At 32.9% G+C, this 24,875-nt stretch overlaps 2 protein-coding genes and 1 long non-coding RNA gene across 3 annotated transcripts in view; 1 reads left to right on the plus strand and 2 right to left on the minus strand.

The window, feature by feature from the left end:
* Positions 1-272: 272 nt before the first annotated feature.
* On the minus strand, positions 273-12,558 carry LOC132727624 (testis-expressed protein 264-like). The gene is made up of 3 exons (XM_060713199.1): positions 12,249-12,558; positions 3,955-4,176; positions 273-3,728 (listed from the first exon to the last, which is right to left on the minus strand). Exons 1-3 carry the CDS (start codon positions 12,507-12,509, stop codon positions 3,054-3,056), a joined length of 1,158 nt encoding a protein of 385 aa, XP_060569182.1. The 5' UTR covers positions 12,510-12,558; the 3' UTR covers positions 273-3,053.
* A 1,862-nt stretch (positions 12,559-14,420) lies between these two features.
* Positions 14,421-15,948, minus strand: LOC132727551 (uncharacterized). The gene is made up of 2 exons (XR_009625367.1): positions 14,950-15,948; positions 14,421-14,598 (listed from the first exon to the last, which is right to left on the minus strand). It is a non-coding gene; the product is annotated as an uncharacterized LOC132727551 (long non-coding RNA).
* Positions 15,949-20,395: 4,447 nt separating this feature from the next.
* LOC132727634 (muskelin-like) overlaps positions 20,396-24,875 on the plus strand; it is a 30,049-nt gene continuing 25,569 nt past the window's right edge. Inside the window, exon 1 of the mRNA XM_060713210.1 lies at positions 20,396-20,483. Within this exon, the coding sequence (XP_060569193.1) occupies positions 20,410-20,483 (74 nt within the window). The 5' untranslated portion in view covers positions 20,396-20,409. The remainder of the gene's footprint in view (positions 20,484-24,875) is intronic.

The following is a 24,875-nucleotide window of genomic DNA, read 5'->3' on the forward strand; positions in this document are numbered from 1 at the left end:
TTTACATGTATATGGAGAAAATTTATGAACATTTGATTTTTGAAGTCTATTTCTAGCTCCTCTGACCTACTTAAGCATCAGGCTTGAAACCTTTATAAACCCTTTGTAGAGGGCCACCTAAGAATCACAAATCATCAAAGTTATTTAGGATATGTTGTTTAAAGAAGTTGTGGACAACTACAGAGGAAGCACAGCTTGCCATTATAAAAGTTCATTTGAGCACTTTGAGCTAAGGCGAGCTAAAAGAAACAAACACAAAAGCAGTAACAGAATCCCAGTCTTTGTTTTTATTTACAACCAACAAACATTACATTTATACTATAATATGAATGAAAGCACATTTGTTTACCAACAATATACATGTACAGAACACATAATTATCATAATACTTACAAAATCTGATACATTCAATACATTATGATGAGTTTTATCATTGTATAAGATGTTATGACGCTATTTTGCATGTCTCTAGTTTCTTTATCCTTTGAAAATGAGGAATTAAATACTTCTTACAATGGAGAAAAAACTGCTTTTGCCAGAGCCAAAGTTAAGGTGCAAAGGCCATGATGCACTTTCCATAATCCTTTTCAGTGAAACTATGGTAAGTCCCGTCTATTCATTAGTATGCATTTTGATTTATGACCTTTATTTAAACCTTTTTTTTCAAAATACATGTATGTATTATTAACATGATGAGAAAAACACTTCACAATAAAGCACCATTTCATACATATAATTATACACCACATAAAAACAGATTGTGATAGTTGCTAAGATAAAAACTTCTGTGAAATACAAAATATAATGATCCCTCTAACTTAACCCGTTATAAAATAATATCTAAGCTCTAACAAACCATAACCATTCTGTGCTACTTATAACTCATCACAATGACACTATAAAGATCATACGATGATATCCCAGCTTCACTTACTAAAGAAAATCAGTCCCTCCAATCATTATTTGACGGGAGAGCATCCACTGGACTTAGCTGTTGACCTTAGCAATAAGCTTGCTAGATACATGGGTGCGTGTTAAAAAAATCTGAAAATTTTCAGCATTCAAAAGGTTTTATATAGACTAAGAAGCTTTCACGAGTAGAAAAAATCTGAACTTTTGGCAAATGCCTGAAAACTTATACCCATGTGCTGTTTCACACAAAAGAATCTCAATTCCATGGTGGGATTTGAACCAAGAGTGGTGAAGGGCAAGTGATTCAAAGTCAGTAACCATAACCACTTAGCCATGGAGACCCTCTCTTAAATTTAACAACATGTAAAGTTTTAAAATGTAAAACCAAGCTAAAAGTGTTTAACTTTTTAAATGCCATTTCCCAAGGTTACCCTTTGTGTATATGCTTCCTGACATATTACTTTTGATTCTTTCAAAACTACATACACTTTTTAAATGCCAATAGGCTGTGGAAATTTTATAACAGAATAAATCACAAAATAGCCAATCAAGCAAGCACTGTAAAAATACTGGAATGTTGCTAAAAATACAATTACCTGAAATCTGTGTAAATATATAGTATATCAGGTTATCCCCGCATCATTATTAATGACACAACTTGACCACACTGGGTGATTTTTTTAATTACATGTTCATTTCAAACTTGGTTTTTATAACTGAATATATTCTCATAATGCATGCATATTGAAAAAATAAATAAAAGAAAATATACTAATTCATATGTACCATCTCAAAAACATTGCACTCCTTCACATTTTTAATTCAATAAAAAATTCAAATATCAATCAAAACTTTGTCTGTTCTACATGTAGTTTTTAAGGTCAATATAACTACATGTACTTTTTCATTGGAAAAAAGAAAAAAAAAAGAAAATCAACAAAAGTGATTTGTTGAACAAGTATGCCCTTCAAAAAGCAACCAATTAGATATTGCATGAACTCTGACAACTTTGTTCAGGTCAACATGAAACAGGTCATGTCTAACCTCCTAACCATATCTTAGATCTGTAGCCAATACTTCTGTTTAGTTTTTAAATAAACAATATTTTGTTGTCAAGGTCATAGTGACTTTGACCTTAGACTGCATGTAACTGACCTCAAAATCAATGGTGGTCATCTAATATAATTCCCATGACCATTTACCTTCCAATTTTAAGAACTGTACTCTATTTCCTGGTTTGACAAACCCTTGTCAAGGTCACAGTGACCTTGACAAACATTTACCTTGACCCAATTACATCAAACTCAATAGAGGTCATTTACTAGTTGTGATGTAACCTTTAAACCAAATATTAGGTCTGTCGGTCACAGGACTATGTAAGAATGTACTACTCAACAAATGCAAAGGAAAAAATCATCTGAGATATGGAAACAAATCTTTTACATAATTAATCATAATACTGTATATATACATAAAACGTTTTGTTGTAAAGGTATCTGTACATATTTACTGAATTAACTTAACAATACAGGTAATATATACAATGATTTTAAAAAAACACTTCACAAAAAGTTCAGTGTATTAATTTATTTGAGTGCCCTGCTTTTGGTTTTAGGCCACATTTAGAAAATTATGATTATAAAATATACAATTATAATTTTTAATAAATTAACAATTACAAAACTCTTCTTGTGCTTCATGAATTTTAAGTTTAATCAACAATGAGAAAGGACATATCAAAGACAAGTTAATTAAAACAAGTTACATTTATAATACACTTACTTTTTAATTCCTATTAAAACATTCTTTTAGCTCAAAAGAAAAATTTTGATTCTAGAGCATAATCATGAAAACTTCACCTTTGATCATTCAAAGTAATAGTTTTACAGTGTTTTTCAAGCTTTGGTCGAACCAAATGATAGCATTATAAATATGAAAGCCCAAGAATAAGAACAAAAAATTATCTATGGCGTTATTTCTAGTAGTACAGCGCATCACTAATCCTTCTGGCTATAATCACCCTAAAGAAGAGTCCTATCATACTAGTACCATATGTCATGAAAATATCAGGTGTGTAAATAACACTGATGCTAATCAAAAAACAGTCCTTTATAATGACATATAGTAAAATAATTTTATCATTACTGGGCCCTTGTTTCAATATTTTCTGCTGCAGGGATGATCTCTTTTTCTACAGTCTCCATGTTAATTTCTTCAAAAGACGATGATGAATCGTTACCATCGGCCTCAGTTGGACTTCGAACATCTGACAGACTCTCTGCTTCTGTAGGAATGGCGGAAGTACGTCCAGAGCTTATACCCGAATCATGTAAGCTTATACCACTTTCTTCACCAACTTGAATGGAATCATCTTTTTCAGCAATCCTGAACCCTTCCTCCTCCTTCGTAAGATGATCATCATGTTCCTCCAGAAGATTTGTGCACGCCTTAGATGCCCGTACCTCAATGCTAGAACTCACTTCATCATCTTGAACACTTTCATTAACATCATCGGCATCATTTGTATTATCCATATCGGACTCCTCATCATCAGTGAATGTTTGGTCACCGTGGCGACTACTAACATAACTACGACTAAATGATGATACACTACGCGAGCCCCTGCTAGAGGCAGGACTTGATCTGGCAGATATGTCGAACAAAGAATCATCATTTTCCTCTGTTTTGTATTCATCAGGTATACAATCGAGAGCTTCTTTAACAAAGAATTGATCTTGCTGTGACAGAGGTGCCATAAAGTTTATAACTGTAGGCTCGTAGATCTCGAGCATAGGATAAGCACATAATTTGTGCTCCTGAAAAATATAAAAACTGATACTATAATACTTAAAGGCACATTATGTAGAAAAGGCAAACATGTATTTATTATGTGTAATCATCAATTCTGAACAAGAGAGTAACTTATTACTCAATGGAAATGGCATAAAATTGAATGTGAAATAATTTTTCATATGATAGTCTATGTTAAAAAAATTTCAAATAAATATCAAACATAAAAGCCAAATAACTTTAACATCAAACCTTAATATATCTGTTTATCTTTGGGTAGACTCTCATTACAGCTATCATGATGGAAAATGAATTAATATATGGAAATGACGTCTTCACGCAATTTGTTAGTGCAGGTAGTTCGATGATTTTAAAATCTTGAGATTTCATCCGATCCAGCACTTCCTGTTCAACTTTCACCCCGCCTTCACTGAGAATGGCTCCTACAATGTACCTACACTTATCACCTGGTATCTGAAATAAATACATACATGTAATTGTATATTAATAATTTTAAATTATAGATGTGAAATTTACTTTCAAGGCAAAGCAACTTATCAAAAATGTCAAACTATCATAATTATAAGCATATTACAATTTTTTATAGCGAGTATTACAGATTTTACTCTTTGTACCAATACAAAGCCCTTTAATTTCATCTTCACAAGTAACATCATATTGATACAGTGTCAGCTGCACCTTGATTATCGATAATATGTTGATATATAATAGATAAGAACTGATTAGGGAAATGTCCAATGTCCAAATGTCTAATGCATTAGGGTATATTTTAATAAAGGTTTATAAAGGTATTATTTACTTCACTGTAACAAATTGGTGATATTACCAATGAACTATTAAATTTATTTCCATAATTTTCAAAATAATAGATATATTTAACTATTTATAAAAAGAATTCAATCTATTAAAAAAAAACCCATACATTTGTGCATATTTGGCATTTTTTGACTAGAACATTGATGTTGGTTAAATTACATAAATATTATATTCAAAAATACGATTTCAAAATATTCTTTCAAAGTCTATCATTAAAGTATACTGGTCGGGGACCATCAACCGGACACTTTTTGAACATTTTTCCATACAGATTTCATAATATTTAACCTAGAGATAAAAAAAATTTACACAGTTCAGCTAGGTTCTTCTCCTAACTTACAAACTAGTTTGTTTATTTCTGAATGTATTGACTCTTATATCTGAGGCTCGACAAGGAGGGTATCAAAATTACCTAAATTGTCAACACTACAGTACCATGATTGTGTCCGGACAGATATGTACATGACGTGATTTAATTCAGATAAAAGCTTGGGTGCTTTGATTTTTTACTTTAACATGATATACAATACATTTATTTCAGCAACAAATGCTGAAGTTTTGGATATTCTAATGTTTACTCTGCAAATGATTATAGCTGGTATATGAGGTCAGGCACTGCTTTTTTCAGGCTGTCAACCAGGTCTTATCCAAAATAAAGGAGGAATATAGGAATATTTTTGCAGGAAATATAGGAGTTTTTGGACCATTTTGAGGCAAAAAATAGGAGTTTTCAACTTAAATTGTTTAACTTACCAATGCTTATATAAATGTAAATTAGTCTTACTTTTACACATGCTGTTTCTACAATAAAATGTCTACCGTATAAGTGAAGGACACCATTAGCAGGCTGTCCAGCACCTTCCAACATAAAGTTAGGGCGAATTTTACGGTAATATTTCAGAAATTTTAGGGCTAAAATTAGGAATGTAAGGGTACGTAATAGAAATTTTAGGGCTAAAATTTGTAATTTTAGGGTACGTAATAGAAATTTTAGGGCTAAAATTTGTAATTTTATAACTAAATAAACTCAGGTCCCAAAGGACCATGATGAGGGCTAATCTTTGCATATTTGACACAAAAGTAACTCACAAATAATGTTGTAGTTTAGTTAGAGCAAAGGTGCTACCAGTGTGGACTTACAGGTCAACTGCCTCCCCTGGGGAAAAGGTCTTAGTAAAATCATGTTCAAACCATATTTTTGCTGTGGCTGAACATGTCAAAAAGAACATGTTTTACCTATGTTTTGGGAATGTTATAACCACAAGTGTCTAAAAGGAATTCTTATACAGTAAAATTCTTGCACAATGCAGCTTTTGAATATGGACAAATGAATTTTTTTTTGTAGAAGTAGAAAGGAAAAAGGCATTTGCCTTAGTACAGTCATTTGAATAAATGGGAAGCATCTATAATCAACACAAAGAACTGCACATCAAAAAAGTTCATCACACAGACCATTCAATTGCAGTTTATCTAGATCACATAATTGCAAAATGTGTGTACATTGTAATTGGAAATGAGCATTATATTACTGAACTGCCAAATTATAATTATAAAAGAGTTGTGAGTAAACAAATTGTACATTAATTTTTGACAACGATTTATACATGTTTTTAATTAAGATTGTGTTAAAAACAGCTTCATAATGATCATTTTTAAATATGATATGATATAAATGGACCACTTCAGAAATTTGGATAAAATGAACAAACATAAAATTCAAGATATCTGGAGTTGGCAAAAGAGTGTCAAAATATTCCAGAATACGTGGACTCTTATGGTTATGATTTGAGTTTCAGGACCATGATATGGTAGTATTTTTGATGTCAACATGATTATCAAGCTGTCAACATGTTTATCAACAACTGCTTTGATTATGAAATAGCAATGTTAGTAACTTTTAGTTAAAATGAAACCATTTCAATGTCATCAATTTTGAGTTGGCAAATCATGGCCAAATCATTTTTGACCATGTTCAAAACATGGTCGACTTAGTTATGTCCGTGATTACTTTGACAGGGTTACAAGTTATAAGTATGTTTATAACAAAAGATAAAAAATGAGGAATTTCAGTGAAAAAATAGGGCATCTTTAGGAATTCCCTTTGAATTTTTCACTTTTTTAGGAATTTTAGCCAAACTGAAAAAATTAGGATTTTTTTAGGGACACAGCGGACAGCCTGCATTAGCTTTGAACCACAGCATCAGCATCCCGTCAGAAAGTTACAGCAATGCATGACCATCATCTGAATTGTCACCTGAATTAAAGTTGACATACTGATGCACTGCTTTTCATGGTGACCATGCAGATTGTTATGTGGAGCACAGCAGCCTTGAGCATAGTAATGTGATGCTGATGCAGGCATAGACATTCTCTTACCTGTAAAATACAAAAGGCCAAAAGCAGTACCAAAATTTAAATCTCTTTGAATTCCTCGGCAATACATTTTAAAAACAAGAGGGCCATGATGGCCCTGAGGTCGCTCACCTGTATATAGGGCCCCCCCCCACCCCCGGGCCAATTTTTACCCAAGGGCTTTTATTTGTTTATTTGAACAGACTTGGTAGACACCCATAAGAAGATGTTTCGAGCTAAACATCTAAGTTCTAGCTCATTGGGTTTTTTAAAAGAAGATTTTTAAAGTTTTTACTATACACATATAGTTAAAAACAATGACACCCCTGGGGCAGGGCCAGTTTTGACCCCCAGGCTTTTATTTGAACAAACTTTGTAGATATTTACTTAAAGATGTTTCATGCTTAATATCTAAACTCTAGCTATTTGGGTTTTTTCAAAGAAGTTTTTGCTATACACATATAAGGAAAATCAATGACCCCCCGGGCGGGGCCAGTTTTGACCCCAGGGCTTTCATTTGAACATACTTGGTAGACACCCATTAGAACATGTTTCATGCTAAATATCTTAGCTCTAGCTCTTTGAGTTCTTTAAAAGAAGATTTTTTAAAATTTTACTATATGCATATAGGGAAAATCAATGACCCCCTGGGGCGGGGCCAATTTTGACCCCAGGGCTTTTATTTGAACAAACTTGGTAGACACTCATTAGAAGACGTTTCATGCTAAATATCTTAGCTCTAGCTCTTTGGGTTCTTTAAAAGAAAATTTTTAAGTTTTTACTATATGCATATAGGGAAAATCTATGACCCCCTGGGGCGGGTCAATTTTGACCCCAGGGCTTTTATTTGAACAAACTTGGTAGACATTCACTAGAAGATGTTTCTTGCCAAATATCTAAGCTCTAGCTCTTATGGTTCTTTAAAAGAAGATTTCTTAAGTTTTTACTATATGCATATAGGGAAAATCAATGACCCCCTGGGGCGGGGCCAATTTTGACCCCAGGGCTTTTATTTGAACTAACTTGGTAGACACTCATTAGAAGACGTTTCATGCTAAATATCTTAGCTCTAGCTCTTTGGGTTCTTTAAAAGAAAATTTTTAAGTTTTTACTATATGCATATAGGGAAAATCAATGACCCCCCAGGGCGGGGCCAATTTTGACCCCAGGGCTTTTATTTGAACAAACTTGGTAGACATTCACTAGAAGATGTTTCATGCCAAATATCTAAGCTCTAGCTCTTATGGTTCTTTAAAAGAAGATTTTTTAAGTTTTTACTATATGCATATAGGGAAAATCAATGACCCCCCGGGGCCGGGCCAATTTTGACCCGAGGGCTTTAATTTGAACAAACATGGTAGACACTCACTAGAAGATGTTTCATGCTTAATATCTTAGCTCTAGCTCTTTGGGTTCTTTAAAAGAAGATTTTTTAAGCTTTTACTATATGCATATAGGGAAAATCAATGACCCCCTGGGGCGGGGCCAATTTTGACCCCAGGGCTTTTATTTGAACAAACTTGGTAGACATTCACTAGAAGATGTTTCATGCCAAATATCTAAGCTCTAGCTCTTACGGTTCTTTAAAAGAAGATTTTTTAAGGTTTTACTATATGCATATAGGGAAAATCAATGACCCCCAGGGGCGGGGCCAATTTTGACCCCAGGGCTTTTATTTGAACAAACTTGGTAGACATTCACTAGAAGATGTTTCATGCCAAATATCTAAGCTCTAGCTCTTACGGTTCTTTAAAAGAAGATTTTTTAAGGTTTTACTATATGCATATAGGGAAAATCAATGACCCCCCGGGGCGGGGCCAATTTTGACCCTAGGGCTTTTATTTGAACAAACTTGGTAGACACTCACTAGAAGATGTTTCATGCCAAATATCTTAGCTCTAGCTCTTTGGGTTCTTTAAAAGAAGATTTTTTAAGTTTTTACTATATGCATATAGGGAAAATCAATGACCCCCTGGGGCGGGGCCAATTTTGACCCCAGGGCTTTTATTTGAACAAACTTGGTAGACATCCACTAGAAGTTGTTTCATGCCAAATATCTAAGCTCTAGCTCTTAGGGTTGTTTAAAAGAAGATATTTAAAGATTTTTCTTTCGGTTGCCATGGCAACAAGAGTTCTGCATGGAATTAAATTCTTTGAACAATTTTTAAAGGTGACCACCAAAGGAACATTCCTGTGAAGTTTGGATGAAATTGGCTCAGTGGTTAATGAGGAGATGTCATTTAAAGCAAAAGTTTACGGACGGACGACGGACGGACGGACGAACGCCGGACGAAAAGCGATCACAAAAGCTCACCCTGTCACTTTGTGACAGGTGAGCTAAAAATATAGGAAAAATATTCAAAATATAGGAGAATATAGGAAAAATAGGAGGCTTTTTAAAATATAGGATTCTGACCCAAAATATAGGAGTTTTATAGGAATATAGGAATTGGTTGACAGCCTGTTTTTTTGACCCCCAAATTTCTATGTCAACATTCTTGAAATAGACATTAAAATATTACCATTTACGGGGGTTGAAATAAATACATTTAGTTTTTTACTTAATTTTAGAAGAAACATGCATTTATTGTTGATATAAAAATGACTGACCACAACTGAACAAAGAAAATTCTAAATTTAGCATTTTTGAGGCCATCCGGGTTTGGTGGTTGTCCGGTTTTGGTGGTCCCCAACCAGTAAAGTATTTATTCATGGAATTAAATTCAGAATGACTTGACACAAGATGGTGCAGCCTTACTGCACACTGATTTATCACCTTTAATGTCTTTGACTTTTATTGTTACCACTTGATTAGCCAACTGATTGAATTATCTTGATTGATCTTAATTATCACTCAAGTTAATCCAATCACTTGAACAATCAAGTTGTAACAACATTAAGGGTGTCACGGTTAGAAAAAATACTATCCGTTTAAACGGCGACCTAATAACCGTGTAAAAGTTAAACGACTGTACTAATAAAATCCTTAGATTTTTATTTTCAGATTCTTTGTTTTTTTATGACAAAATTCGACATTTTGTTCTTATTTTGTTATACTCAAAAATTACATATCTGATATATATACATGTAATAAATATTTTCCTTCAGCGTTGTAACATACTCAATCAGATCAGAAAAAAATACATTGTCGAGACAAAAAAATGCCTTTTCTTGTTATAAATCACAAAGATAATAATTAGAGCCAATTAAAAACCTTTTCGCCTCTTTGCCAAAAACTAATCTCTGTTATCGGTTATTGAATTTTCTAACCAGTTTTCAGCTAAAAACCGACCGTACCCATTTAAACCCAACACCCCTTAACAACAATGGTCATGTCAAATATCTATACTGAATTATCTCTACAGTATATAATATTAAAACAAAAAAGAAGCCAAAAAGACCTGGGCCGAAATGTCCAGGATGTGAAACATCCTGATAGCGAGCTCGACGAGCTGGCCCGAAGGGCCTGCTCGCAAAGCGAGCTTTACGGTAACGCGAGTACCTGCTAAGTGATGGTTTTGAAAACTTTCGTCCAAAGTACCGAATTGGACACATCGCAACCTTTCGAATTTAAAGATAACGATAAAAACTGAGGAATTCTGACTGAAAACGGATGTGTAGACTGGTAACCCGCGCACGTCTATGGGAACCATAATTAGACAGGGAACCAGAATAACGGAAGCTGTGTATAAAAAATGAAAATCGAAGGCGCCATTTTGTTTGAAATCTGATAAATAAAAACATTTTTTTTTGTTGAATTTTATTGTGAAAACTATCTAGAATGAAAGAAAATGGTCTTACTAAGAAAATGAATCCGAACACTAATATCTTTTATTCAGTCGTTAACGCTGTACAGACGTTTAAAGTATTGTTTACGTGACGTCACAATATAGCGCCAAACAGCACGTGCAAAACAAACAAATCATGTACGCTATTTTAATGTCGCAAACGTTATAAGTTTTACATTTATTTCACTTTAAATAATCTTTATTTTGCTTGAAAAATTATAGAGTGAAATAAAATAAACAAAGTTTTATCAACGTTTTCAAAACTCGTTTATTCATTTCACGACAGGGGCGGAGCCATATTTAACACAGTACGTGTGACGTCACACGCACTCGTCACTGCATTTGAAATAAAAATGAGCGATTATTTTATACTATTTCACGTAAAAAGTACATCGAGCTCGCTTTGAGGCTTTGCCTTTTTCATATTACCATTAGAAATAGTCCAACTAATATTCTAATTAGTAATTAGACTCGTCAAAGAGACATCAAGATAATTTTGGAAAGGCAATATCTTTTTCAAATGGTTTGACAGTAGGAAAAAAAGTTTGTAAAATGGGTCAAACCGTTTACGCCAAATAGATTTAGGCTACTGGCATGCGAGCAGTTCCCGTACAGAAGCAGTACCCGTATTTTTCATTTAAACGCTTGATTTTTACTTGCATTCTTCAAAAATTCATTTCAAATCAAGCAGATACATAAACGAGACAAAATCTAATTGTCAGTTCGGCAGTACGTATATAAAGTCTCATTTTAAATCACTTTCACCTGTGCGTCGTCAAAACGTGACCTTGTTTTCTCTGGGGGATTCCGTCCTTGCGCGCATGCGCAAAAATACTTACACGTGAGGCTTGTTAAAGGGTTTTCCACTAATACCACCTGTTTACAAATAAGTAGGCAATGAGATGAAAAATTGTTTAATTATTAGAATGTTGACCAATATTACTATATTAAATAATAAATTTATAGCTTTTATGCGTAAAATATCATGCATACAAGCATGTTACTGCATATGAATGCGTTGGGGTAACGGTACCGGGTAATAGATACCCGCGTTTAGTCTACGCTCTATTTCCTGAATTACATCTATTTATCTCTTAGATAATGGTCTGGTCAACAATTGTAAATGAAAAATAGGTCCGATATAATAAAATTGTATAATTATAACGGGTTAGATTTTATGTACGGGAACTACTTCTCTTCATACAAAATAATGGATAACTTCGGTACCCCATATGAGGCCTCATAAATAAGGGTTATCCTATGTTTAGAACATGATGGAATTTCCATGATTTGTGTGACGAGCCGAATATTGATGTGTAACATTCAAATATTGGTGAGTGAGCATAATAAAAAATAATGATTAAGTAACTATGATTTTTGTACGGGAACTGCTCGCATGCCAGTACATATAACATAAGAAGAAGTAAATGCACTTTATCAGGATGTGTATTTGTCAAATAATGGGCTTGAGATCCTTATACAGTGAATCTGGTGAATGTCTCTACGAACATGAAGTATGGTATAATCTATCTTCTACCCAATCATACTGTTTGCATACAATATAATCACCTCGTTTGGATTGTCATAGTAGATGCCCAGACATTTGTAGTCAGGCGCAACACAGCAAACTTCTGTAAACAAGCTTCCAGCATTTTTATAAGGCCCTTGCTCAAATTTGTAGGCAACCACAGCCTGTCCTATTGGTGGGGTACCTGCTCCAACATCTATTGTATATAAAACACCACTGATATAGAGAAAACCAGCTATGGTCGAGCAGAGGAGCACAAATAACAGGATGATTCCCGCCACTATCAGTGTAATGTCCTCCATTTTATTTACATGGTTTGCTTGATTGCACAGAGATGCGCTGTAGATCACTGTTCAGTTGTTTTAACCTATTAGAATAATCGAATTATGTTCAGTATACACGCACCAATAAATTTTATGTACCGTACTAACTATACATCATCGATAAGAATATGTTCTACCTGTACTGTATGGCTATTTTATTTTGCGTCATCTAATATTGGACTTATTCTTTTTCTTCTTGTTTTTTTCAAAGGGGAAAACGCATACGGCGAGTCTACAGTTTATGAAAAACCCATAGTGCAGGGGCCTTATATCAATTCTGCATAAGGATTACACACAATTTCAAACAAAAACAATTAGGCCCTATAAAAGGACTTCAAACTGCATAATAATATATTCTTAATAACTTACAATGTTTTAACCAAGAAGTGAATTATGCAATTTGAAGGAAATATTATCAACATACTTTCTGTAAAAAATATTCTTAATAACTTATGTTGTTTTATCCAAGAAGTGAATTACAATGTATGCAATTTGAAATAAATATTAGCAACATACTCATTAAAAATGACTGAGACTACACAATCAAACATCAAGCATATTATATACTTTGAATAACTGGATTGGTCAGGCGGCAATTAAGTGCCAAACAGATTGGCACGCGAACGTTTGTTCATTCAACCGGGACGTTTAAATATCATGATATAGTTAATCAGTTACGCTTATTAAAATGGTAATTTATGTAACTTTTAAATATACCGATCAATGTTTATGGATTTTGAGAAGAGAAAAATTGTGTGACGTGCATTATTAAAAATAACATGCATTGCGAAGAAGCAGATAAAATGTGTGTTATATCTTTTCCAAACAACACATCTTAACTTAATAAATATAAAGCTATTTTATATAATTTTCTACCGTTTACCTTGAACTAACTTGGAATTGTCTATGAACTTCTACTATATTTCTATGTAGGGCGAAGCATTTTTTTGCCCTACGCAGATTGCGCATGCGCGAGAAAATTCTAATTCTGGTCGATTTTTCATAGCAACGGACCGCGTCGTAAAAAGGTCTATTCAACTACCTGATAAAACAAAGTTTTGTATAAAGAGTGTTAAACAATTTCTTTCGGATCTTGAGTTTAACTATTCCTTCAATATTTAGTAAGCTATTAACAGTAGAACTAATTAATTAACAGTAAAACTAATACAGCTATATATTTTAACATGCCAAATATATACTTTAGAGCCTGTATATATAATTTATAAGGAGACGACACTTATCAATATAAAGTTTGACAACAATTTTAATTCCAATAAAATAATTTTGAATTTCATATTGAAATCACACTGGCTCCTAACAGTTTCCGGCCCCTAGCAGTTTTCCGGCCCTTTATTATTTTCGTCCAGTATAGTCTACTTTTACCAGTAGGGCATCTATGTTACTTCATCAAATCAGAGAAACATCTGTTTTCTATGCAACACAGCAGTTGAAATAGTACATCGATTTATATATTTAGACAGTTGCCTGTTGTTAAAAGTTACCTTAGAGAACTTGCGACATTCAAAAATGAAGAATACCTGGGTACCCAGATAGCAGACAGTAGTTGGCCCAACGTTGGGCCAATTACATTTGCTTTGTTGGCCCAACACATAATGCCAACGTTGGCCCAATGTCAATTTGCTAATTGGGGCAACGTTGGGCCAACGGTTGGTATATGGTTGGCCCAACGACTGCTTTCCTGCTCTTATCGTTGGCCCTCCATTGGCCCAATGACTGGTTTTCCTTCCTATCGTTGGCCCTCTGTTGGCCCAACAAGTGGTTTCCCTTCTTCTTGTTGGCCCCCCGTTGGCCCACTGACTGGTTTCCTACAATAAACATTGGCCCTTCGTTGGCCCAATGCCTTGTTTTCATAAAAGAATAAAAAATATACTAATTACTACAATTTATTACTAAATGTTGTTCACATATCATTTTCATTTTCTTATCTTTGTTGTTGCAACTTTTTAGTCAATCTCTTCCTCCGCCCGCCTTCCCTATCCTTGGCATATCTTAGCGACTCCTTCATTGCCTCTTCTCATAGACCCCTGTCTACTTCCTCTTACAGCATCTGAAATTTATACAGTTTACTGATTTTATTTAAATATACACTACTAATTAGAATTTACTAGTAAAAAGGCACATAAATCTGAAAAAATGCAAATAGAGCTAAGGGGATAAGACTTTGATAGTAAAGAAATATTTTAAATTACAAGTCAATAGATTTAATAGTAACAGAGATATTTGACATAATTAAAAATTTTAACCTAAAATTTTTAAGTTAAAAAGGGGCATAATTCTGTCAAAATGCAAACAGAGTTATGATGATCATTTACAACACAAGAGTCATATCTTACACCCACGGTGTAAAATAATTTTCTAGCACCGGTGAAATCACCTTTGAAAAAGTAAAAATACAAACCTAATATGACTTTTTTAAGTCTAAGTTTTTCGAATGGTTTTTTCGAGCCTTTTCCAACCCAGTTGTATTCTAGGGCAACTTCCTGAGACAAAGTGTGAGACATAACACAGCGAACATTGCTCTCCACACTATCTCCTCCAATTAGACATAAATTTGCTGTCTGAAATGAAATAAAAACAATTTTTGCAGTCGGGTAAAGTAATTTGTGTTTAATGCGAAGTTACACTTCAAATTAAATTTACACAAAGTTTCGTATACACTCTACTAAAATGAGTAGTGTAACTGTTAAAAAGTCTAGTAACAAAGCAGAAATTTGCAAATAATTCATAATCAATCATAATTACCTATTTATACTCAGAGCAGATTGTATGAGCTTAATACTGCAGTGCTAATTGTAGCTTGTCAGTTTGTACTAACTTGCAACTTTTTTGCAGTTATCACAATAAATTCAGATGTAAAACTATGCACATATCATATTTTAAGCTGATAAACATTGATATAATTAAATGGTTTTAATTTCATTACAAAAATCAAATTCATTCTGGCTTGTTTACCTGAAAACATCTTTACCAATCCGCCATTTTGTATTAATCACATGACCTGGTCACGTGGATAGTATAACAGGTTTTAAATGCAGGTTTAAATACATTACTATATGAGAAGGGTTTTTTTTTAAAAGATTAAAGTAAAAAACTCTAGATCTACTTACATTTTTCAGTGTTGAGAAATTGCAGTCTAATACAAATTTATTTAAATCTAGCTGTAAACACGTCCACGCAGCTTCGAAAACTCAAGTCAGGGAAAGGATGGGTAGTGCCAAACTGATCCTATTTCCATTCATTGATTACATAACCAGAGGTTAATTAGAGTTTAGAGTGGAAGATTCCGGAGGTTTATTGTAAACATTAAGGATGGTTATTCCAGCACATGTATAATTGCCTTAGATTATACATCAGATTTTTAAGATTTCTATAGATCTATAGATATACATCCCCTACTACTGCATAGCCCGGGCTTTGGTCATTTCTAGACTCACACAGTAATTATTTCTTACATTTCTCATTTAATTTATATGAGTATTTCTTGAATGTGACAATATTGAACATGGCTTCAAAAAAATTTATAAACTTTAGTCTTTACTCATTGTAGTGTACTGTTTATATACAGTAAAATATCTACATGCATATCTGTCTTTAAAAAAATTAATTTTGGGTCAGGTGCTGTAATATATTTGACGAAAATGTATCGTTGGTCAAACGTTGGCCCAACATCTGTTTTAAAGTACATATTTATCGTTATTGGGCCAATGCAGAAATATCGCTGGCGTAACTTTATGGTTGGTTCGACGTTGGGCCAACAACTGCATTTATAGTACATGTTAATTAGAGTTAGGCCAACCATGGCCCAACAACGATTTTCCTATGACGATTTTCCGTGGTTGGCCCAACCACTGCATGTTTACAGGGTAATTCTAGTTGAATACCCATGCACAATAACTGAGACCTCATTCCAAGAAAATCGATAGTTTTGAGCAATATAACTGCAGAAAACAAGGAGGAGGTTGGGAAGTTCTATTTCTTAAATGAAATCATCTTAATATTTCTTACTGGTACTGAATTATATTGAAAATAAAAAATGTCCGAAAAATTGCTATGAAATTTTGAATGAAAGTGAGATTTAAAGGTGTGTCATTCAGGTCTATATTTTAATTAAAAAGTAATGTAAAAGAGCAACATTGTAAGTTATGCTGAACAGGCATATAACTTTGTTCTGTCAAAGTTTTGTACTCTACCGTAGACAGATTTTTATTTAATTTGCTGAAAGGTGCCATTTGGGACCGGAAACTGCTAGAAATCGGTAGAGTTCAAAGTTATGCCAGCTAAAATGATGACAACCTATAATTTAAATGCCATCCACAGCTATGTAAATAAGAATAAAAACATGAAGAGAAAATTGCATACACCATTTAAAAATTGAGTCTGCTCAAGAGAAAAAATGGCAATAAATGGTGAAGTAGTATCCAGACCTGGGGATGATTACATTGATCAGTAATTGATTGAATTACAATTACTTTCAGATTTTATTGTAATTGATTAAGATTGATTACTCACACTTGCCTCTGTAATCAATTGAATTACAATTATTTTAAGAGAGTAATTGATTGATAATTGATTACATTCAATGTAAAGTAGAATCCCTACTTAAAACCACCCCTGAATTTAGACCACCCCCTTAATAAGACTATTTCACAAGGTTCTTTATGTCAATGGTGACATGATCCAGAATTAAGAACAACCGCTAATCCACTTTTAAGACCACCTGATTCAGTCCAAATTCTTTGCTTTATTCTTAATTTGACCCAACTATTGAGACCACTGATGTTAAAGTCAACATCTATCTAGATCTTAAATTTGTTGTTATGATCTGCTTGAATGCTTTGCATGACACTTAATTTCACAAGGTGTGAAAAACTGTTATTATTGGGACATCATTGTATGAAATAAAGTGAGAAAGTAAATTTTAGAGTGGTTTTATGTTGCAAATTTATTTTGTGAAGAATTAATTTTTATTTGAAAGGTGATTTATGTACTTCATATTATAAATGATATTGAAATCTGACCAAAGAGAATTTTATGTTAAATTTCTTCAGAAATATGTTTTCCTCTCATCCGATATCAAAGCGTACTTTTATAGTGTCTTTATACTGTTTTTAGCATAAGACACATGTTTTTGTTGTTTTTTTTTTTTATACAAAATGACTAAAACAGACCATGGTCATTTTAAAGTATGTAAATGTAAGCAATGATAAGAATAGTCACAATTAATACCACCCCACAATTAAGACCACTTTGGTTCAGCCAATATGATGGTCTTAATTAAGGGCTTTTACTATATAAATGTAAAACAAAAGTTAAATGTATCATGTAAAATAAAGGCATACTTTGAATTAAAATAGTTTACTGTTAAATCTGAAAGTAATCAATGTCAATCAAATTGTAATCACAATTACTGACTGAATTTTAGCTGTAATTGATTAATTACAATTAAATCAATCAATTTTGGGCAAGGTAATCAATTACTCGATGATTACAGTGTAATCATGTAATCAATTAAAAATTCCATGATTACAATTAATGATTACCCCAGGTCTGGTAGTATCCAACGCAGAGATGTACAAAGGACAGTGTCAGGACAAAACACACCAGGGCATCTATGCACATGGTCTATGTACAGATATTGAAGCGAGCAGATCGACAGGACTAAACCTATTGCAATTTTGGTGAGGTAGACAAAAGCCCATATGGAAATGAACAGATTAATAAAAATAATAATTATGTAATTTTAGGTAGTAAAAAAGAAAACCACAGCAAATAGAAATTCAAACAAATATATCTTTAAAAATGGTTGAATTTAATCAATGGTAAATTATGCAAATGTAAAATTATGAAATAATATAAATAAGACAAGAACCAGCGTGAGCATTTGCAATTGTTCATGTGCGGCATGTGAGAAACTTAGGTCTATTGTGCGTAGTCAACCATCAAATTTGCTTTCAGTATTTCTTAAAAATATGCCTGCATAGTTATTTGGGATGAAAGTGTACAGGGATAGTCCTTTAATCTTCATTTACAGATTTTATTTGAACTTGAATATGGTATGAAGGCAAATATAACAATATCATGAAAATGCTGAATCTCAAATTTATTGCCACTTGATCATGGTTACAAGTTTTTTTAATGAATTTAGAAATATATGGAGTGTGTAGACAGGTCTGTGAAATAACTATGCATGTTATTAACATAGACAGATAAAGTTTAAAATATTGTCATGAACTCAAAGGAACGTGTTTCTGTGCTGTTTGATTCATGTACAGGAATGCGTCCATTTTGGTAGCTCCTTGCAATAAAGTTCTTCATTTAATTTTGGGGATGATTTTATTTTATTAAATATTTGCCCGTTACTGGGCTATGGTCTGTTGCACTCCACATGGAAGTTCAGCAAGACTAAATGTCACTAACAATGTTTTCTTTTATGGCAATTTCAGCGCCGATCATAACCAATACAATGAGCTTCAAACTGTCTAAAGAAGAACATATGCATGCAGTTTCTACAGGATGTCTTACAAGTACATACCCAGTGCGCCAACAGTCTTTCTGAACATTTATCAACTTAATGGAATATTAATACCAAATTCTCTAGACTTAAATGTGACAGAAGCTATGCAGGGTGAAATGAACCACCTCAAAAAAGTTTGGGTGCGGTGCCACAAGCCACCCCCTACGTATATTCGAAAATTGTCCAACAGTGAATAAATCTACCCCAATATATATATTATGAAAAAGATTTGATCACAAACATTACACAACGCTACCAGGCTGTAATTAGCAGTCAGGGTGGGGATACAATATTAGAATAATTTTCAATGATACAGTTATTTTGCGACATTGGCTTATAACGCACTATCACAATTATTGGAAAGGTTAATTAAATTTGTGTTTCTCATGATGTTTAATAAATGAAATATCATATCATGTCTCTCAACTGTATAAATTGAAAATTTGAGCATGATCGTATTAAAATTGACATACATATGAGACCATTTTATACATGCAAACTTATAAGATTTGTTAAGTGTATATCCACATGTATCAATCCAAAACCCAAATAACATATATAAGTTCATTGAAAATGTTACGATATATTTATGTAGAATGTTGAAAAGTAGTATGAAAACCTTTGTTTTAATAATTCATTCTATTGGATTGCAATATGGGGATCACGTGACCTTTTTGTGGTACATGGAGGGGCACGTGGTTTGTAAGCTAATCATTCTTAAAGCATACGTTATATATAGCAAACGTGACTGATTATTTTTTTCATGAATCATTTAAATAATTTCATGGAGCGTTATATAACTGTACTTAAGAAAAGGTCTCTGATCATTTATAATATTAAAAATCAGCTCAAAATATGCGCACGCATTTATATTTTAAAAAATAAAAAAGGATAGTGTGTCAAAAAAAAAAAAAAAAAACGGATAAAAATCTATGGCCAAACCATGGATTTATATTAATATAAATCCGTGGCCAAACAGAGGTCTATATGTTCTGATTTTATTTGTTTGAACATACGTGTCAATCTTTTTCTTTGAAAACAGGAGACTATTTTACGCCATGCATTTATAATCATTGAATGTTGATTAATATTAGAAAATAGAGAAAAACAAAATCCCTAAAGAACGTCCAGAAAAACAAAAATGTTGCAGGCTAAAAGTGATTAAAAACTGATTCATTTAAATTATCAAAACGGTCTGTTCTGTTATCATTAAAGTTTTAAAACTTGCCTTCCGCAGAAAATGTTTTAACTTTCATTCTTCTTACGCTGTAACACGAATGTCCCGTCTCTGTCTCGTGATGACAACGATAAATCACGTAAGTCGTTAATTCATTGGATTTAAAAATGGCGTTCAAAATAGCGACGTTAAAATTCAATATTCATAAATGGTCTAGTTACTCTTATAACTATATTCCAGAGTGAGTAAGCACTAATAAAACAAATATGTTAAAAAACTCTAACAGCCATGTACATGTATCTCCCGATTTGTATCTGCAAATTTGAAATGTCATGCGTTTTCACGATGATAATTTTTTGAATAATTTGTAGGATTTTCAAGAAATCGTTGTATTAGTGATGAATAGATTTAACAAGCAGCAATCGGCTTTGAAACATGTCTAGGAGACTAAGTGCTTTCCCTGATAGTTGGTTGAGAGTCGTTTGCATATATTATCTTCATGATATCAGTCATTGAATTTAAGATTTTGAATTTACTGGACCGAATTCCAGTTTTGAATTTATTCTACTATATATTTAACTAAATTTGCTTAATATTTTCAGTGGCCCGAAACAAATTTTTACTGGCCATTGGGCCAGTGCTAAATTCGATGACTGGGATATCATGTTAACTGTTTTAAAGTTTAAACATAAAGTGTAGGATAGCTCAGTTGGTTAGACCACTGACTGTCACTCCTGAGGTCCCGGTTTCTATCCTGGGTAACACACTTGGGATTTAAATGACACTTTCAGTGTTTCCCACCTCCCACCTAACTAGAGGTGTAATGGTTAGAAATCCAGGTAAATCTTGCATGTATCAGTGCAATACTGTATCAGGGTTCTCACTAGGACTTTAAAACATGGAGTCCATGGGAATTACAGTCAACCCGGCCCCAAGTTAACCCGGCCCCAAGTCAACCCGGCCTCAAAATTGGTCAACCCGGCCCCAAAATTGGTCAATCCGGCCCCACAGTATTTTTATTTGGTCAATGCGGCCCCAAAATTGGTCAGTGCGGCCCCAAAATCGGTCATTCCGGCCCCAAAATATGTATTTTTCAAAGAAAACTATTGAGGTCATTTTGTTGTATGATGGAATAAAATTATTAATTGAATATTATTAACTATAGAACAATAATAAAAAAACGCAAATTGGTAAAATTAATTGCGCCGATTAAGACTTTAATACGCAATAGTGATAATGAATAATTATATAACATCAACAATTATATGTAACTCAACATTATTTCAGATGTGATAATGAAACAGCTTAAAGCAATCAATTAACAAAAAAGGTATAGCTGTGAAAACAAATCTTTTTAATTCGATGTAAATTAAAGATGGTTTCATAAGTGTTAATGCGATAATTAGGAAGAAATGCATAGAATTTCAAGTTAAAAGGTTTGTATAAATTAAGTTTACAACAATCTTTTATTCAGTTCATTTGAATGTTTTTATTGAATACTTTCATCAGTATAATTAATATTTGTTTCGTATTTTATTAACTTATTTTCAAAGAATATTTACTGTGTAAAAAAGTATTGGAATATTACTAAGTGTTTGAAAAATTGATAGTGTTTTGTGTTTAATCATTTTATGTCATTATGACTGATAACTGTATTGATTGTGGATATATTGTGCGTGACAGACAGGAGGCAGTGACCTGCGATACCTGTGGTAGATGGCAGCATCTCTATAATTAATCTTACTTAAAAACTGTTAATGGAAACACTTTAGTGTGCTTTTGGTCATTTCTTTTTTTAACATACAATAACATAGTAATGTCAGATTTGAACACATTAAGGTTTCTTTTCCATGATTTGTCAATAAAAAAGTTTAGTTTTTTCTTAATACTTCTATCGTAGAAGGGTTAAGGTTGAAGACAGACGTCACCTTATTTTCGCGACGGTAAAAACAGTAAACTATGCATGTGTTGCTTGTTTGTTAATATTGATAGTTTTTATATAAAATAAATAATAAAAGATATCACCGTTAAACTTTTGTTGTTGTTTTTGTTGTTAATTTTTATTTATTTCTTGATAAGTGTTTATATTTTAAAGCAAAAAAATAATTTAAAAAAATGGGGCCGGGTTGACCAGAAATAACATTGGTTTGGGGCCGGGTTGACCAATTTGGGGCCGGGCTGACTTGAGGCCGGGTTGACTTGGGGCCGGGTTGACTTGTACCGGTCCATGGACTCCCAACCCTGAAAAAGTTGGAGTCCAAAAGCGCGTCGCAATTAATATGTTTATAGATTTGTCATTCAATGCTCACAATAGCATTGCTGATATTTTGAATCTTCAAGAGACTTTCAAAGTTGAATGTTATTCAAAAAAAACTCTGAACTACATAGTATTATTAATTATTGTTTTGTTGTTAATATTTACTATGAAATTATTTCATTATAATGCATCAACACATGGAAATCATTTTTTTTTTTGTGTTTTTTTTTCACATTTATACCAAATCAAATTTTATTCTGGTTAAATAAGTCCACTCTAAAGACAAAAAGTTTATATTTGTAAAAAAAACGTAAATGTATATAGGCAGCGTTTAGCGGAATGAATAGGAAAATCGTGTACAGCTTCACACAGTGTGTAAGAGATTCATCCGATCGACAATTATTTTAGCAAATATCTTCAAAAGAGGGCAAATTGAAGATCGATATTTAAAGATTTAATGTTGATTATATAATAAAGGAACAATTCATTCACATGTTTGGATTGGAAACTGAGAATTTTTGCGAAATTTTAGGGTTTCTGGCGAATGTGAAATCGCCGATGTTCGGGATCAATTTTCAGATAGAATCTAAATATCAAAGAAAAGCATATGTGTATTTTGGTTTGTTGTCCTGGCATTTCGGCACAATATCTTAAATTCTTAATACTCTTATAGAACGTTTTTGCAAGAATGAAACTAAAGCAAAATTGTGCCTAGAAAATGCCGAAAATATTCGACAATCATTCAAAATTACACTCATTTGTAATTTGAGAAAACAGTCTTTAAACTTGAGGCGTAAATAGTCGATAATTTTATCCTTTTGTCGGTAAAATTTACTAATTTCCAATCAACTGTTGATCAAAGATATAAAATTGTCACCTTGTGTTGTATCTGGTAATTACATGTACAGCGCGTGTATACATTAGTCTGATTACTATTGCGTGATAATGATCGGAAGCGTTATCGCTGATTGGCTAATCGCTTCACGGGTCGATGTGCATAGGACCGCCTACCTATAGACTGACACGTGCTGACGTATTTGTGTATTTGTGGTTGTAAACAATCGGAAATGTTTATGCGTCCCCAGGCAGAATTAAGCGTACGTGGAATCCTTGCTCTGAAATATTTGCGTCCAGCTGTAATAAACTGAACATGCGTACCGGGACGCCGAAATAAGCGTCCCCGAGAACCCTGTGTATACCAAGGGACCTGCTTCATGTCTCATGGTTGCGAACATTTGTATCAAATAATAATTAAATCCATCTTTGCATTGCAGCATGTAGAAGATATCCGCCAGACAAAACTGGATATATCTCCTCGACCCAAAATTGTTCACTTTGTTGTCAAAGCTTCAAGCTTAAAAAACTGTATACAAGATGATATATCATATGTGATAATATTGTATGTGTTTATGTATATTCCCTGAATAAATCGATACAAACCCTGGATGTTATTAATAAGACAAAACGTAACATTGTTGAGGTTGCTCCTTTATCGGAATACCCCACCTATTATCATAGAGTTACATAAAAATGGCAGTGCCCAACTAGAAATGACACTGAAAATTTCACAGATAGGTATAAAAAACTATATCTTTTTTTAATTTTAATAAGTTTTTTATTTGATTTCCTTTTAAATATACACATGTACTCTAAAGCTGGGCAGGCCAACACTTCCCCCATATTAAATCTGTAAATAGTAACGAAATACAGGTAATTTGTGAATGGTTTGCAATAAAATGGTGGCTGGTAAAATGTAAAATATAGTAATTTTATATGTATATTTATTTATAATAATTACAAACTTATTTTTCATAAAACAGCTTAATATTTTATATCATTAGAAAAGTCTGTAAACTCATTTTTTCACATTAAAAATTTTTCAAATTTTTCAAATTTTTTCCTTTTTTCTTGGTAAAAGGTTATACTTGGTGCTAGAAAACTATTGAAACAGCAGTTAAAATAGCAGAGTTTTTTTTTAATCCAAAAATGAAAATCTGTGTATATTTAAAAATTGTCAATATAAAGAGCTTTCAAGTGGTATAACTATAAGATTCTAAAAACAGATCCACAAATAAAAAGTTATTAGAATTTTAAAATTTTGAGCACTGCTATGTAATGCATATTTATAAATATTGGCTCTTTTTGCCGAAAAATCTGCTTAATTCCTTAAGCAGATGTTTGTGATGTCATCAGTCAACCTGTCTATAAAGTAGAAAGTATAAAGACTGCAGACTATGAAACACTTTCTTTAATTACCTGTCTAACCAATCCTAGCTTTATGTTTGCCCCATTGTTTCCGTTTCTGAACCAGGATGCATGCTATATGGTTGGTTCTTCTTAAGTTGCTGCTTTTCTTTGAGACATGGGTAGATTAAT

The sequence above is a fragment of the Ruditapes philippinarum genome, unplaced genomic scaffold (assembly GCF_026571515.1).
Source record: "Ruditapes philippinarum isolate M1 unplaced genomic scaffold, ASM2657151v2 ctg2694_1_1_1_1, whole genome shotgun sequence".
NCBI lineage: Eukaryota > Metazoa > Mollusca > Bivalvia > Venerida > Veneridae > Ruditapes > Ruditapes philippinarum.

Coding starts and splice junctions, on each gene's coding strand:
- LOC132727624 (XM_060713199.1), bottom strand. CDS start 12,509: ATGGAGGACATTACACTGATAGTGGCGGGAATCATCCTGTTATTTGTG. Junction 4,177..12,248: donor ACTATGACAATCCAAACGAG/GTGATTATATTG, acceptor TATTTATTTCAG/ATACCAGGTGATAAGTGTAG. Junction 3,729..3,954: donor AGATAAACAGATATATTAAG/GTTTGATGTTAA, acceptor TATATTTTTCAG/GAGCACAAATTATGTGCTTA.